A 17,139-nucleotide genomic window follows, 5' to 3' on the forward strand; every position below is an offset into this window, starting at 1 on the left:
AAGGGCAGAGCTCCACTCCGACTCAGTCGGCGGCAAGATGGAGGTGGGGTACTGGTATGGGCTGGTATCATCAAAGATGAACTTGTGGGACCTTTTCAGGTTGAGGATGGAGTGAAGCTCAACTCCCAGACCTACTGCCAGTTTCTGGAAGAAAACTTCTTCAAGCAGTGGTACAGGAAGCAGTATCGTTCAAGAAAAACATGATTTTCATGCAGGACAATGCTCCGTCACATGCCTCCAATTACTCCACGATATGTGGATATCTTTCAAAAATAAGGAAATTTCTAAGCGACCCTAAACTTTTGAACGGTAGTGTATTTCAGATTTACACGGAAACCCCAGTGTAAGTACTCAACGCTCAAGATAAATATGAGCCAAGCCTTACTGCGATCTTTGGGAGACAGAATGAACAAATCGACAACATGACAAGAATTGGTTTTATTTATTTTTTACACCATTCCTCGTGCGGTATAACTGATTAGACAAGTTTATTCTTCGGGTCGGTGCGATTACAGCGATACCAGATATATTGTTTTTTTATGCTTGGCTGCAAATTGCCATATTGTTTCTCATATGTTCTAGAAGTTTTTTGGATCACGGCATGATGGCTAGGTTTTGAGTATCTTTTGGCTAGGGAATTTGAACTCCACTTAAAAAAATGGGATAAACCACAGTTAATTTTTATTTTAAAGGGGGGAGGCAATTATTTTTTCACACAGGGCCCTATAAGTTTGGATTTCTTTTTCCCTTAATAATAAAGACTTTCATTTAAAAACTGCATTTTATGTTATCTTTGTCTAATATTTACATTCGATTGGTTATCTGAAACATTTACGTGTGCCAAATCCGCAAAAGAATAGTTAATCAGGAATGAGGCAAACAATTTTTCACCGAATTGTATATATGCATGTAAATATTGAAATGCGCTCTAAATGGTCTTTAATGATCTTATGGAGGTGGGGCATAATTTGAGAAATATGTGAAAAATAACACATTAAAAAAAGCCGAGGCCAATCTAAGTTGCTCTTACTAGTTCCACAGTTCGTCAGAAAAAAAAAATAATAATAATGGTAATGGAAAGAGTGGTCCTTTGTAGTTATAACAAAGCAAAGAAAATGTGAAAAATAGATATTTCCTTTATTTTCCCACCATGATCAGCAAAAAAATTAAGAGTATGAACATAAAATAAAAATTAGTCCTCAAGTATGATGGAAGAAATAAAATTGCATATGTGAATGAGAAACTGTTCTACAGCTTTTACGAAAACATGTTCCTGGTCAAGAACTGTGGTAAAAGGCCTGGTCTTGAACTCGTTAACATGTGAGCTCTTTATGTTTTATCATAGTCCCATGTTATGATTATAGTAAACATTAAGCGTCTCTCTTCTCAATAACATAAAAATCTTTATTTCACATTTATTATCATGTAGGGGATATGAGATAAAAGGAGAATGGACAGCACAGAACACTGTCCTTGTAGTGATACTCCTACAGGTCTGGCGCTGATATAATACTACACTCCTCTGATAGTATTATACCAATGTATATGCTGTCCCCTTGTGGCACCAAAGAGAAAGCACAGGGCAGTCTGGTTATTCTACTTACCTGTACTCTGTACCTTGCCTCACCATAAGGCACAGCGTTAAACGTTTGCTGGTCAGCGGTTGCTTAATACACTACAGAGGTGTACAGAAGAAATCTCGTTCATTGTGCATAGGTTTCCATTGTTCTCAGAATCACAATTGCTGTTTACACAGGATGATGAGCTGCCGAGAACGATGATCTTTTGTACAAACCAAGAGATCATTTCACCCAAAAAACGAAGCTTTAGCTTTCTTCGTTGGGTGATCAGCAGCCTGTTTAGACTGAAAGATTATCATCAGTGATGAGCGAATATACTTGTTACTCGAGATTTCTCGAGCACGCTCGGGGGTCCTCCGAGTATTTTTTAGGGCTCGGAGATTTCGTTTTTCTTGCCGCAGCTGTATGATTTACATCTGTTAGCCAGCATAAGTACATGTGGGGATTCCCTAGCAACCAGGCAACCTCCACATGTACTTATGCTGGCTAACAGATGTAAATCATTCAGCTGCGGCGCTAAAAACTAAAACTCTGAGCACTAAAAAATACTCGGAGAACCCCCAAGCGTGCTCGAGAAATCTAGAGTAACGAGTATATTCGCTCATCACTAATTATCATGAAACAAACATTCACAATAACCATGATGTATAAATACACCATAAAGGTGTTCTCCAATAATGCAATAAAACTGGACTCGTCACATAATCCAAATGGCAGCCCATCACATTAGCGTGTCAGGATTGACTGCAATCTGAAGAAACACAACTCCCAAGACCCATGTCTCAACTGATAAAGGAGCTGTATCAGAAGCACATGTACTAATGAGCTTCTGAAGAAGGGATGTGATAAGAGAAGAAATAAATCTTCTCATCGATTGAATGAATGATCAAAGTATTTCTCCAGAGCCTCAGTCCTGCATGCGGAGTCAGTAAAGATAATACGTCTTGTTCTGCCACAGACCTTCTCCGGCAGCACTGGTTTGTGTGCTTAGAACCACAACTCTTCCGACTGATGAAACAAAGGTTTCAGGAGCAATGTTACTTCAGTCAGCAGCCTGTCCTGACATGTGACTTAGAACAGGCTGAAGTATGAATTACGTGATAAGAGCCATTTTATTACATTCTTGTAAAACCCCTTGAAGACACTTGACTGATGTGAGATTTAAAGGAAACGATAAGAAAACATGGAACCATTTATTTTTTAAGAGCTAAAAAGTAAATAACCAAATGAGATTTTTCTTCATTACCAGTATAATTAAAATAATTCTTGTATTGCCAGGACGCATTGTTACATCCATTCACCCAACATAAAAAAAAATCACCCAGACCCATTCTCATCCAAATCTAGAGTAGCTGACAAATAAATACCCTATAAGTAAATCCCACAAGCTCACGAATGTGACCTCACTTCATATAGACCATTAGAAAGTGCTGGCAGTGAAGGCGCTGTGAGCAGCTGCCATCCTAAGCTTTCCTGCAGCATGCAGCACGACGCGCTCACATCACGTCAAGTCACTCCAGAACTTTAGTACAGTAGCTGTGTCAAGGGGTAGGATCCATTTGAGGGTAAGTACTGGAGATGGCTGTGCAAACGTATGGACAAAATTCCAGTGTCTGTGACTTCAGTGAGAACTATGATAGCTTAGTCAGCATGTGTGGGCCAATTGTCGAGATCACTAGTAATAATCATCGCATGGTCCCAATGCCATACAGGGGAGATTTAAGGTATCCAAATCCAGGAAGAGGGGTGGAGTGGACACAGTGTAGGCCAGGTAAAGGCTTGATGGAGCAGACCCCAATGTACAGTGCATGACCACTTTTATCTGAAGTCCCCAGTTCCGGGTATTACAAGAGCTCGTGCTCATCTTCATCCTCGGATCCTGATGGCCCCTGACGCACCTCCTCATACCACTTGTTAGTAAGGCTTTTCATTTGTATGCGCCCGTGATGGAAATCCTGATTGGTAGAAAGCAAAAACACAGTGAAACAAGATGTGTTGTAAGAGCGTGCCAACCGAGGCCTCCGCCACTCTGCATGCAGTGCCTAATGCCAACCAGTAAGGGTTTTTACAGGAGGGTGCTCCTCGAACTGCGGAATGCAGAGAATCGTCTGCTGCACCTATGTTATTAGTTAACAGAGTAGAGGTGGCATCCCTGAGTGGCCTACTTTATCTAAGGCTATGTTCACATTAGCGTTGTGCGGGGCTGCGTCGGCGACGCAACGTACAACGCATGCAAAAACGCATGCAAAACGCAGCATTTTGTGATGCATGCGTTCATTTTTGCATGCTTTTTTGGCGCAGAAAAAACTGCAGCATGCTGCGTCCTCTGCGCCCTGACGCATGTGTCAAAATGACGCATGCGTCACAAAACGCAAGGCAACGCATGTCCATGCGCCCCCCATGTTAAATATAGGGGCGCATGACGCATGTGTCGCCGCGGCTGCGCCCGACGCAGCCCCGCACAACGCTAATGTGAACGTAGCCTAACATGTATAGCCAATACAGGATACAATTTGAAAGGGCACAGTGATTTCACATATGCACGTTACCTCCTGTGTCAGACGCCGAGTGAAGAACGGGTTCAGGTATTTGGCGTCCAACCACATGAAACCCTTGAGATTGTGCTGCTTGATGTAATGAGACTCGTACTCCTCCTCTGTCAGCTCGGACAGGTGCTCAGACTCCACCGTGTTCCCCTGAAGAGACAACAGACAGTGACAGGACAGCCAGTGGCAGCAGGTCACTTCCCAAGAACACCAGTGTTGGATAATCTCATACTGTGATAATGTGTCTCTCTATGGTCACACTCCACAGCCATATGTACAGCAGAAAATAATCAGAAGTGCTTGCAAAATGTCAGCAAAAGCTGGTGCCCATCCTAGGCTTGTTACCTAATCCACCAGCAGAACGTAGTGCCTTCTGCAAGTTGTATGATCTCAATCTCCAGGTAGAACAGACACCTGATATACAGGAGAGTAAGAGGGCATCATACTGAACTGATATACAGGAATATACAGGAGAGTAAGAGGGCATCATACTGAACTGACACACAGCAGAAAAGGGGGCATCATACTGAACTGATATGCAGCAAAATACAGGAGAGTAAGAGGGCATCATACTGAACTGATATACAGGAATATACAGGAGAGTAAGAGGGCATCATACTGAACTGACACACAGCAGAAAAGGGGGCATCATACTGAACTGTTATACAGGAGAGTACTAAGAGGGCATCATACTGAACGGATATACAGGAGAGTAAGAGGGCATCATACTGAACTGACATACAGCAGAAAAGGGGGCATTATACTGAACTTATATACAGGAGAGTAGTAAGAGGACATCATACAGAACTGATATACAGGAGAGTAGTAAGAGGGTATCATACTGAACTGATATACAGGAGAGCACTAAGAGGGCATCATACTGAACCCGTATACAGGAGAGTAAGAGGGCATCATACTGAACCGATATACAGGAGAGTAAAAGGGCATCATACTGAACCGATATACGGTAGAGCACAAAGAGGGCATCATACTGAACTGATATACAGTAGAGCCCTAAAGGGCATCATACTGAACTGATATACAGAAGAGTACTAAGAGGCATCATACTGAACTGATATACAGAAGAGTACTAAGAGGGCATCATACTGAACTGGTATACAGGAATATACAGGACAGTAAGAGGGCATCATACTGAACCGATATACAGGAGAGTACTAAGAGGGCATCATACTGAACTGATATACAGGAATATACAGGACAGTAAGAGGGCATCATACTGAACCGATATACAAGAGAGTAAGAGGGCATCATACTGAACCGATATACGGTAGAGCACTAAGAGGGCATCATACTGAACTGATATACAGTAGAGCACTAAGAGGGCATCATACTGAACTGATACACAGTAGAGCACTAAGAGGGCATCATACTGAACCGATATACAGGAGAGTACTAAGAGGGCATCATACTGAACCGATATACGGTAGAGCTCTAAGAGGGCATCACACTGAACTGATATACAGAAATACACAGGACAGTAAGAGGGCATCATACTGAACCGATATACAGGAGAGCAACAGTGCATCATGATTAACTGATACTAAGGAGAGTAGCAAGAGGGCATCATATTGAGCTAACACTACAGGAAAGTAGTAAGAGGGCATCATACTGAACTCATTAAGCCTCTTTAACTTTTGGTCCCAATGTCTTAAAAATAAGGAAGTGCTGTTAAGATGCCAGAAATCTTGCTGTACAATAGAATTAGATATTTCGTGACTGATGGCTATTGTTCCTTGTTATCAGCATGACTTTACTGCCCTTCAGTGAGGGAACACTTATCCACTAAAGCAGTGGTAATGAAGAGCAACACCTGCTTCACCATCTACTAGCACACACAATTTACCCACCATTTTTTCAGTCTTGCTCAAGTTGACATCTTTCTTGTTTTTTTTCCGAGCTTTGGAGTCCTCAATATCTATGAGTCGAATAAGCGGCATGGTGCCTCCACCCATCAGCAAGATGGTGAACAGCACAATGATGATGGTAGTGGTGCCAATCAGTTGACGTTTTTCCATTGGCTCCAGCTCCAAGTGAAGGCTCAGGGCATATGGAATGGCCCCTCGTAAACCTGACAAGAGAAACACCCAAGTTATGTCACGAAAAATACTGAGTGTCTGTCACCTTAGACAATTTATATTGTTTTCCCCCCTAAAGTGTCAGCTGTGTCCATCGTGTACCCATCATCTCTCAGTTTAACTAGTGACATCTTACCACTGAACCACATGATGAACATCATCTTTGGGGTGATCTTGTGGTCCCGGAAGAAGTTGAGCAGATAGGACAAGGGGAAAATATTAACGGCACGACCTAGCAGTACCAGCACCTGTGGCATCGGAAAGAAACAGAATGTAAGTGCAGAGTCACAACATAACAGAAGAATGGGCATTTTATTTTAATTTTTAAGCATCCATTGCCAGAGTCCTCTACATATGAAAAGGGTTATATACAGTACTGTGCAAAAGTTTTAAGCAGGTGTGAAAAATATTTTCTTGCGAAAATAAGAATCCTTTAAAAAATAAAGTGCTAACAGATTACGTTGATCGATTATCAAAATGAAAATCGACTGAGCAAAAGTGTCAAACACTTAAAAAATCTAAATCTCATCAATATTGAGTGTCACAGTTCTTCTAGGTACACTTGTATTTGCACACAGTTTTTGAGGGAACTTCGCAGGGAGATTGTTACAAACATCTTGGAGAACTAATCACAGATCTTCTGTGAATGTCGCTTGTGCAACTTCTTCCTGTAATTCCAGACAGATTGGATGATGGTGAGATCAGGGCTAAGTGGGAAAGTATCATCAATTTCAGGACTCCTTGCTCTCCTTTGCCCTGAATATGGTTCTTAATGACATTGGCTGTACGTTTGGGGTCTTTGTCCTGCTGCAGAATAAATATGGAGCCATTCAGACTCCTCTCTGATGGTACTGTATGATAGGCAAGTATCTGCCCGTATTTTTTTTTTTTTATTAGCAACGAGGACACGGAGTAATGGGCAACAATGAGGACCTTGGACACAGTGCTTGGCTTAGGAAACTTAATGTAGCATGTGAAATACATATCATGCTTAACTCCCTTCAAAATCTGAAAATGTCCAGCAGAACCATCAGTTCAGAACTGACAGCAACCAGTGAGATCCAGCTACATACATCTACTGTTCGGAGATGTCAGGCCAGAAGTATTCTTAAGGTACCGTCACACTAGACGATATCGCTAGCGATCCGTGACGTTGCAGCGTCCTGGCTAGCGATATCGTCCAGTGTGACAGGCAGCAGCGATCAGGCCCCTGCTGCGATGTCGCTGGTCGGGGAAGAAAGTCCAGAACTTTGTTTCGTCGCTGGATCTCCCGCTGACATCGCTGAATCGGCGTGTGTGATGCCGATTCAGCGATGTCTTCGCTGGTAACCAGGGTAAACATCGGGTTACTAAGCGCAGGGCCGCGCTTAGTAACCCGATGTTTACCCTGGTTACCATCGTTAAAGTAAAAAAAACAACCACTACATACTTACCTACCGCTGTCTGTCCCCGGCGCTCTGCTTCTCTGCACTCCTACTGTACTGGCTGTAAGCACAGCGGCCGGAAAGCAGAGCGGTGACGTCCCCGCTCTGCTTTCCGGCTGACCGACGCTCACAGCCAGTGCCGGAGGAGTGCAGAGAAGCAGAGCGCCGGGGACAGACAGCGGTAGGTAAGTATGTAGTGGTTGTTTTTTTTACTTTAACGATGGTAACCAGGGTAAACATCGGGTTACTAAGCGCGGCCCTGCGCTTAGTAACCCGATGTTTACCCTGGTTACCGGCATCGTTGGTCGCTGGAGAGCTGTCTGTGTGACAGCTCTCCAGCGACCAAACAGCGACGCTGCAGCGATCCGGATCGTTGTCGGTATCGCTGCAGCGTCGCTTAGTGTGACGGTACCTTTAAGGAAAGAATTGTGGCCAAAAATCATACCTTCCACATGGACATAAACAAGCCAAGTCACTCAAGCATACACAAAAACATAGACACTGGGGAGTTAGGAAAATAGCAGCAGGTGGTCTGGACAGATTAGCTAAAATGTGAAATATTTGGCTGTAGAAGGCAGTTTGTCGCCGAAGAACGACACAATTATGAGTGTCTACAGGAACAGTGAAGCACGGTGGAGGTTCCCGGCATTTCAGTAAAGTTGGAGTTGGCGATTTGGTCAAGATTAATGGTGTCCAGTTTCTGGCCATTGCTCGAAGAACACAGAGAGCTCACACATATATCCCATCTATCATGGATCAATCGCAAAGACGCAAACACCTCCTACCTGACATTGCCAATATGTTTAAAACCTTCTACTCCTCTCTGTACTCAGCAGGCTCAAATAGCCCTGCTACGTAAAATGCTGACTATCCATCCACACCAGGTGGGTTTTATGAGAGGTAGAGGCGAGGGGAAATATAACTGAGGCTTTGAACCTAATATATAGAGCCAGACTAAAATCCCAGCCCCTTATGCTCCTATCTACTGATGCAGAAAAAGCATTCGATAGGGTGAACTTAGTATTTATGAATGAGACACTCTCTAGACTGGGCTTACAATCCAATATGCCTTGGACTTGGGATTTTGTACTCAAAGCCAACTGCTAGTGTAAAGGTAAATGGGATCCTATCTAAAGAGTTTGTTATATGTAATGGCACGCGTCAAGGGTGTCTGCTTTCCCCTCTAATTTTCATACTCACACTGGTACCCTTTCTTCGGAGAATTCGGTCTAACACTATGATTGTGGGTTCCTATATGTGGGGTTCTGCCTGCAAGATTGCAGCTTATGCAGACAATCTGCTTTTCTTCATCAACAAACCGACAATTTCTTTACCTAACCTGAGTTAGGTAAAGAGTTCAGTACATACAAATTTTAAAATTAACTTTTTCAAATCAGAAGCTCTGAACATTAATACTCACCCACTCAGTCTTGGTATTCCTGAAAGCCGCCTTTAGCTTTAAATGGGCTAAGTCAGCCATAAAATACTTAGGAATATTATTACCAAGCGACAGCACTTAAAACTCTTCCCACGATTGGGGCTACTCTTGCATGATACAGTAATCCCCAGTATGTTCATCACTCTTACCACAATCATCCTCCATGTACCCTATCCTGGATATTTGATTTGCGACAAAGTCACAAAAGGATTTGTGACTTATATACCTGGCACATTTTCAGGGTTTTTTTTTCTTGTGCTTTGAAATGGCTCAAAAAAACGTTCCTGATGCTTGAATGATCAAATCATTTTTGCCTTTTTTATCCTGATACATTAGGCGTAATTGTTTTGTCATTTTTATGTTCCAATTCTTCTCTGATAATAGGAAATAAAGGTCTATTTTTTATATATATTTTTTAAGACCACAAAGGACCATCAAGAAACATTTTACATTTTGCTTCATTTTCAGCAGAAATTATTTTTTTATGTTGGACATTTTTTTGCAGCAGTTGGCTGGATAGCAAAGGTGACAGGATCTCTTTGAGACCCAACTGCTACTGCTTCCTCCTTTCACCCAGCACTTCTTCAGCACTGGCTATACAGCGATTCAGAAGGCAGAGATGGTAATAAACTATCTTCTCTATGGGAAGTCCATTTTGAAGGCAACGAATTCCACAAGGCAAAAAAAGTGACTTAAAAAAAAACCAACACTCCCTGCAAATGAAGAGTATTCGCTTAGGTATGATGAAATCCAGGAAACGGCCAAGTCTGTTGTGCATGCCAATGTATGAGAGGATATGTATGTACATACATATACTATATATATTGATGAATTGCACATACTTACAATACACCAGATCACAAAGGAGATCTCAAATTTGTGCGGAAAACTGAATATTGACAGGCCGAGGAAAGCAAAGACGCAGGTTTCTAGAAGTGACGAGAACAAACCCAGTTAAACCATGAGAGACATGCAACATTAAAACCCCCCGATGCATAGAAGAAACCAGGCACCCAACACGACCATCACTCACCACATAGGAAGGCCACAGTCCTCAGCGTCTGTTGCATAAGGATCTGAGTAACTGGTGACAAATTGTGGTGAGTATAATGAGACATCACAATCCCTGAGAAAAGGATGGCCATAATACCTGAAATAAATGATGCTGACTTGTTAGAGTCGGTCTCATCTCAAATATCCCAAGTCATAAGGATTCCCTTGAAAACACCGTGACACGGCGAAACATGTCGGGGGGGGAGTCTGTGTCAGTAAATTTACAACTTGTGTTTCCATGATAATGAATTAGTTGTGTACTGCAGACATGCTACAAATACCGATTATATCCTACCTTTTGCTACCCATCCATGAACAGTGATCAAAATACATAAATGAATAAGATAATACAGGGAAAGGCACCCGTCATAACTTTACATTATTTCAGTTAATGCAGGACACTTGATTTTAATAATTGTGAAAAAAGTGGTTTTATCAGTTAGGTGGCATGGTGGTCATATTTTAAGCTATTGCAATTTGTAAATAATTGTGTCATTATAAGAGAGCGCTTATCTTGGGTACGGCTGTTAGAATATCATCATTAGTATACACCACGCCCAAAGCCAGAATTCATCATAACAGAAAGAACATACTGTCCCCAGGCTCTGGATATAAAGTTATCAGACAGCCAACACTGCAGCTAGGCCAGAATTCAGAATTCTAGGAATCAGAAACGAAACGAGTCAGGGCCAAGAAAGCCCAAATCAGATGGACTGCAAAGCATCCAGGCCAGGATGCATCATATCCGACACACTAGAGTGGTGGCCAAAAGTTTTGACACTGACACACATTTTGGTTATCACAAGATTTTGGAAATACCCAACATTTGCAGTGTTGTCACTTATTTTTCAAGACGTCTACTCTTCGCCCTGGCAGCTGGATATCAGCTTCAGGGCAAAATCCTGCCTGATGACCACCCATTCTTGTCTCATCAGTGCTTGGACTTTATCACAATTTCTGTATTTCTGTTTGTTTACCCGCTTTTTCAGGATTGACCACAGGTACTCATTGGAATTGAGATCTGAAAAGTTTCCCGGCCTAAAAATTCAATGTTTTGTTCAATGAGCCACTTTGTCATCACCTTTGCCTTGTGAAATAATCTCCATCATGCTGGAAAAAGTATTGTTCACCACCAAATTGCCCCTAGATGGTTGGGAGAAGTTGCTCTTGGAGGATGTTTAGATCCTGTTCTTTATTCATGGCAGTGATCTGGGATCTTAGGAAAAATTGTGATTGAGCCCTCTCCATGGATCATAGGAAATGGTCTCAGGATACTTTACTGTTGACATGACACCTCATTGTAGCGCTCTGGACAATCATTCTTCCAGATGTCTCAAACAGTCTGAAGGGGGCTTCATCAGACAAAATAACTGTAGGAAGTACAGAAATTTGGTTGCAGAGGACTGGTGTAAAGTTATTTTCTTTGATAAAACCCCTTTAGACTGTTAAGGACATCTGGACGTATACAGTAATTGTATGGAGAAGAAAAGGTGAGAGCTACCATGAGTCCTGTATCATGCCAGCAGTAAAGCATCCTGAGACCATTCATGTGTGGGGGCTTTTCATCGATGGAAGGGGCTCACTCACAATTTTGCCCAAGAACATTGCCATGAATAAACAATGTTATCTACAAAATTGTCTAAAGGTACCGTCACACTAAGCGATGCTGCAGCGATACCGACAACGATCCTGATCGCTGCAGCGTCGCTGTTTGGTCGCTGGAGAGCTGTCACACAGACAGCTCTCCAGCAACCAACTATGCCGGTAACCAGGGTAAACATCGGGTTACTAAGCGCAGGGCCGCGCTTAGTAACCCGATGTTTACCCTGGTTACCAGCGTAAAAGTAAAAAAAAAAAACAAACACTACATACTTACCTTCCGCTGTCTTTCCCTCGGTGCTTTGCTTCTCTGCCCTGTGTAAGCACAGCGGCCGGAAAGCACAGCGGTGACGTCACCGCTCTGCTTTCCGGCCGCTGTGCTTACACAGGGCAGAGAAGCAGAGTGCCGAGGGACAGACACCGGAATGTAAGTATGTAGTGTTTTTTTTTTTTTTTTTTTTACTTTTACGCTGGTAACCAGGGTAAACATCGGTTTACTAAGCGCGGCCCTGCGCTTAGTAACCCGATGTTTACCCTGGTTACCAGCGAAGACATCGCTGAATCGGCGTCACACACGCCGATTCAGCGATGTCAGCAGGAAGTCCAGCGACGAAATAAAGTGCTGGACTTTCTGCAGCGACCAACGACATCACAACAGGATTCTGATCGCTGCTGTGTGTCAAACTGAACGATATCGCTAGCCAGGATGCTGCAACGTCACAGATCGCTAGCGATATCGTTCAGTGTGACGGTACCTTTTGGGTCACTTCCATCTGTTTGTCTGTCACGGAAATCCCGCGTCGCTGATCGGCCGGCCGTGACCAATCAGCGACGGGCACAGTCCGGCCACAAATTCGCCCTTCCCTACTCCCCTTCAATCAGTGCCCTCTCCCTACTCCCCTCCAGTCAGTGCCCCCATTGCGGTTTAGCAGTCTGTTAAACGGATTGCGATACACCGCGGATCTAATGTTAAAAATAATACAAAAAATAAAAAATCATATTCTCACCTTCCGGCGCCTTTCCCGCTCCTCGCGATGCTCCGGTCCCAAGAATGCATTGTGGCAATGATCGGAGATGACGTAGCGGTCTTGCGAGACCGCTACATCATCATGTGTTATTTACCGCAATGCATTCTTAGGACTGAAGCGTCGCGAGGAGCATCGCTAAACGCCTGGGCTGGATCCGGGGACCGCCGGAAGGTGAGTATATAACAATTTTTTATTTTAATTTTTTTTTTAACAGGGATATGGTGCCCACATTGCTATATACTACGTGGGCTGTGTTATATACTGCGTGGGCTGTGTTATATACTGCGTGGGCTGTGTTATATACCGCGTGGGCTGTGTTATATACCGCGTGGGCTGTGTTATATACCGCGTGGGCTGTGTTATATACCGCGTGGGCTGTGTTATATACCGCGTGGGCTGTGTTATATACCGCGTGGGCTGTGTTATATACCGCGTGGGCTGTGTTATATACTACTATACATGTTCTAGAATACCCGATGCGTTAGAATCGGGCCACCATCTAGTTATATATATATATATATATATATATATATATATATATATATATATATATATATATATATAAACTAGATGGTGGCCCGATTCTAACGCATCGGGTATTCTAGAATATGCATGTCCACGTAGTATATTGCACAGTCACGTAGTATATTGTCCAGCCACGTAGTCTATTGCCCAGCCACGTAGTATATTGTCCAGCCATGTAGTTTATTGCTCAGCCACGTAGTATATTGCCCAGCCACGTAGTCTATTGCTCAGCCACGTAGTCTATTGCCCAGCCACGTAGTCTATTGCCCAGCCACATAGTATATTGTCCAGCCACGTAGTGTATTGCCCAACCACGTAGTATATTGCCCAGTCACGTAGTATATTGCCCAGTCACGTAGTATATTGCCCAGTCACGTAGTATATTGCCCAGTGACATAGTATATTGCCTAGTGACGTAGTATATTGCCCAGTTACGTAGTATGGTACCTAGTGACGTAGTATATTGTCCAGTGAAGTAGTATATTGCCCAGTGACGTAGTATACAGCACAGAGCCATGTAGTAGATTGCCCAGTTACGTATATTGCCCAGTGACGTAGTATATTGCCCAGTGACATAGTATATTGCCCAGTGACATAGTATATTGCCCAGTGACATAGTATATTGCCCAGTGACATAGTATATTGCCCAGTGACATAGTATATTGCCCAGTGACATAGTATATTGCCCAGTGACATAGTATATTGCCCAGTGACATAGTATATTGCCCAGTGACATAGTATATTGCCCAGTGACATAGTATATTGCCCAGTGACATAGTATATTGCCCAGTGACATAGTATATTGCCCAGTGACATAGTATATTGCCCAGTGACATAGTATATTGCCCAGTGACATAGTATATTGCCCAGTGACATAGTATATTGCCCAGTGACATAGTATATTGCCCAGTGACATAGTATATTGCCCAGTGACATAGTATATTGCCCAGTGACATAGTATATTGCCCAGTGACATAGTATATTGCCCAGTGACATAGTATATTGCCCAGTGACATAGTATATTGCCCAGTGACATAGTATATTGCCCAGTGACATAGTATATTGCCCAGTGACATAGTATATTGCCCAGTGACATAGTATATTGCCTACCCACGTAGTATATTGCCCAGTTACATAGTATATTGCCCAGTGACGTAGTATATTGCGCAGCCACGTAGTATATTGCCCAGTTACATAGTATATTGCCCAGTGACGTAGTATATTGCGCAGCCACGTAGTATATTGCCCAGTGACGTTAGTATATTGCCCAGTGGCGTAGTATACAGCACAGAGCCACGTAGTATATTGCCCAGTGACGTAGTATATTGCCCAGTGACGTAGTATATTGCCCAGTGACGTAGTATACAGCACAGAGCCACGTAGTATACAGCACAGAGCCATGTAGTATATTGGCCAGTCACGTAGTGTATTGCCCAGTTACGTAGTATATTGCCCAGTGACGCAGTATACAGCACAGAGCCACGTAGTATATTGCACAGCGAAGTAGTATACAGCACAGAGCCACGTAGTATATTGGCTAGTCACGTAGTATATTGCCCAGCTACGTAGTATATTGCCCAGCTAGGTTTGTCACAGGTTAAAAAATAAACATATACTCACCTTTCCGAGGGCCCCTTGTAGTCCACGGCAGCTTCCGGTCCCAGGGTTGGTATGAGCGCAGGACGTGTGATGACGTCGCGGTCACATGACCTTGACGTCATGGCAGGTCTTTCTAGCGCAGGCGCGCAGGGCCTGTGATGACGTCGCGGTCACATGACTGTGACGTCATGGCAGGTCCTTCTCGCGCAGGCACGCAGGGCCTGTGATGACGTCGCGGTCACATGACCGTGACGTCATGGCAGGTCCTTCTCTCATACCATCTTTGCCACCGGAACCTGCAATGGAAGATGGCGGCCGGCGCGAGCGACTACGGAGGGTGAGTATAGCAGGTTTTTTTTTATTATTATTATTTTTAACATTACATTTTTTACTGTTGATGCCGCATAGGCAGCGTCAATAGTAAAAAGTTGGAGACACACAGGGTTAATAGCGGCGGTAACGGAGTGCGTTACCCGCGGCATAACGCGGTCCGTTACCGCCGGCATTAACCCTGTGTTAGCGGTGACCGGAGGGGAGTATGAGGGCGACAGGCACTGACTGTGGGGAGTAAGGAGCGGTCATTTTCTCCCGGACTGTGCCTGTCGCTGATTGGTCGCGGCAGCCATCACAGGCAGCTGGCGAGACCAATCAGCGAATGAATAACCGTGACAGAAGGACAGACAGAAAGACGGAAGTGACCCTTAGACAATTATATAGTAGATTGTCTAAGGTCCATTTCTGTCTGTTTCTCTGTAACGGGAATTCCGCATAACTGATTGGTCGCGCCGGCCGGCTGCGACCAATCAGCGACGCAGGATTACCGGGAAGGCGTGTGGTCTCCACCATCCCTGCTGATGTACAGGAGAGAGGAACGGGAGAGTGTACCGACCAGGAGGGAACGTGGAAGCGTCTGGACAGAGAATGTACCGGCCCGGGTGAGCGAGGGAGGCGGGGAGGAAGCCGGTGACCGGGAGACGGCAAAGAGTGGAGGGCAGAGGGGGCTGCGAGGATGCCGGCCTGTGACGACCTATTGTGTGCGGGCACCCGGAGTCCTGCGTGTGCTGAGAGCCGGGGCACGGGAGCCGGGGCTCGGGGGACCCGACTCCCCCGCCGCATTGAACTATTTCAAATCAATAATGGAGGAGAGTCACCTGACGCTCCCTCTCCCATCATTCCCCCCTCTGCCACTGCGGGTGCGCGATGACGTCATCGCGCACTGTGTCCCAGGCAGTGCAGTGGCAGCCACCAAGACAGGAGCAAAGAGCAGCGCGGGCACGAGGAGAGGTGAGGAATGTGTTGTTTTTTTTTTTACTGGACTGTGGGGCCATTTTAGGAGGGGGAGGGAGGGAGGGGGGGGGGGAGAGATGCGGGCTGTGCTGTATACTACTGTGTGGGCTGTGTTATCTACTACGCGGCCAGATAGAGCTATATTCCGTATATGTCCATGTAGCTGCACAGCCTATATGTGTATGTATATATCTATATATATATATATATATTATCTATATATATATATATATATATCTGTATCTATATCTATATATATATATATATATATATAATCGTCTAAGGGTCTATGCGATTGTTTGTAACGGAAATTCCGCGTCGCTGTTTGGTTGCGCCTGGCCGGCCATGACCAATTAGCGACAGGCACAGTCCGGCTGCAAATTGGCCCCTCCATACTCCCCTCCAGCCAATACCCCCCGATAAGGCAATGTATCGCCCCACCCCGGACCCCTGCACTTCCGGTTACCCCCAGTTCGTATTCACATCGGCGTATACACGGGCTCTGCTCCCGGCCTGCGGGCCCGGCATGGTGGTTGGGGGTCTGGAGCTCAGGCCCCGGGATAGGGAGGCGGCAGGAGGCCACTCGCAGGAGGAGAGGGGTGGCCGCACACAGCACAGCCAGGCCGGGCCGGGATCACAGGCTTCCGGGACTGATGGCGAGGAAAGGACGGGCAGAGCACAGCGGCCCCTGCAGGCCGGAGGAAGGTGGCGCCGCAAACTGCAGTACAGGCTGCCCGAACCCCCGACATCCCGCGCCCCCGACATCCAGGATCAATTAGCGACAGGCGCAGTCCGCCAGCGAATTGGCATGGGATTTGAAACACGCTTCACTGATCGGACAGCCGACCAATCAGCGATATTGGCACGGAATTTAACCCCCACTCACAGCGCGATGTACATACATACATACATATTCTAGAATACCCGATGCGTTAGAATCGGGCCACCATCTAGTGAGATATAA

At 44.7% G+C, this 17,139-nt stretch overlaps 1 protein-coding gene across 1 annotated transcript in view; it reads right to left on the reverse strand.

Moving 5' to 3' along the window:
• Positions 1-2,758: 2,758 nt before the first annotated feature.
• SLC9A8 (solute carrier family 9 member A8) overlaps positions 2,759-17,139 on the reverse strand; it is a 71,080-nt gene continuing 56,699 nt past the window's right edge. Inside the window, exons 11-16 of the mRNA XM_069750816.1 lie at positions 10,118-10,234; positions 9,931-10,013; positions 6,359-6,470; positions 5,995-6,215; positions 4,130-4,276; positions 2,759-3,535 (exon numbers count right to left, since the gene is read on the reverse strand). Coding sequence (XP_069606917.1) covers positions 3,425-3,535; positions 4,130-4,276; positions 5,995-6,215; positions 6,359-6,470; positions 9,931-10,013; positions 10,118-10,234 — 791 coding nt within the window. The 3' untranslated portion in view covers positions 2,759-3,424. The remainder of the gene's footprint in view (positions 3,536-4,129; positions 4,277-5,994; positions 6,216-6,358; positions 6,471-9,930; positions 10,014-10,117; positions 10,235-17,139) is intronic.

Source organism: Ranitomeya imitator, chromosome 2 (genome assembly GCF_032444005.1).
Source record: "Ranitomeya imitator isolate aRanImi1 chromosome 2, aRanImi1.pri, whole genome shotgun sequence".
Taxonomy (NCBI): domain Eukaryota; kingdom Metazoa; phylum Chordata; class Amphibia; order Anura; family Dendrobatidae; genus Ranitomeya; species Ranitomeya imitator.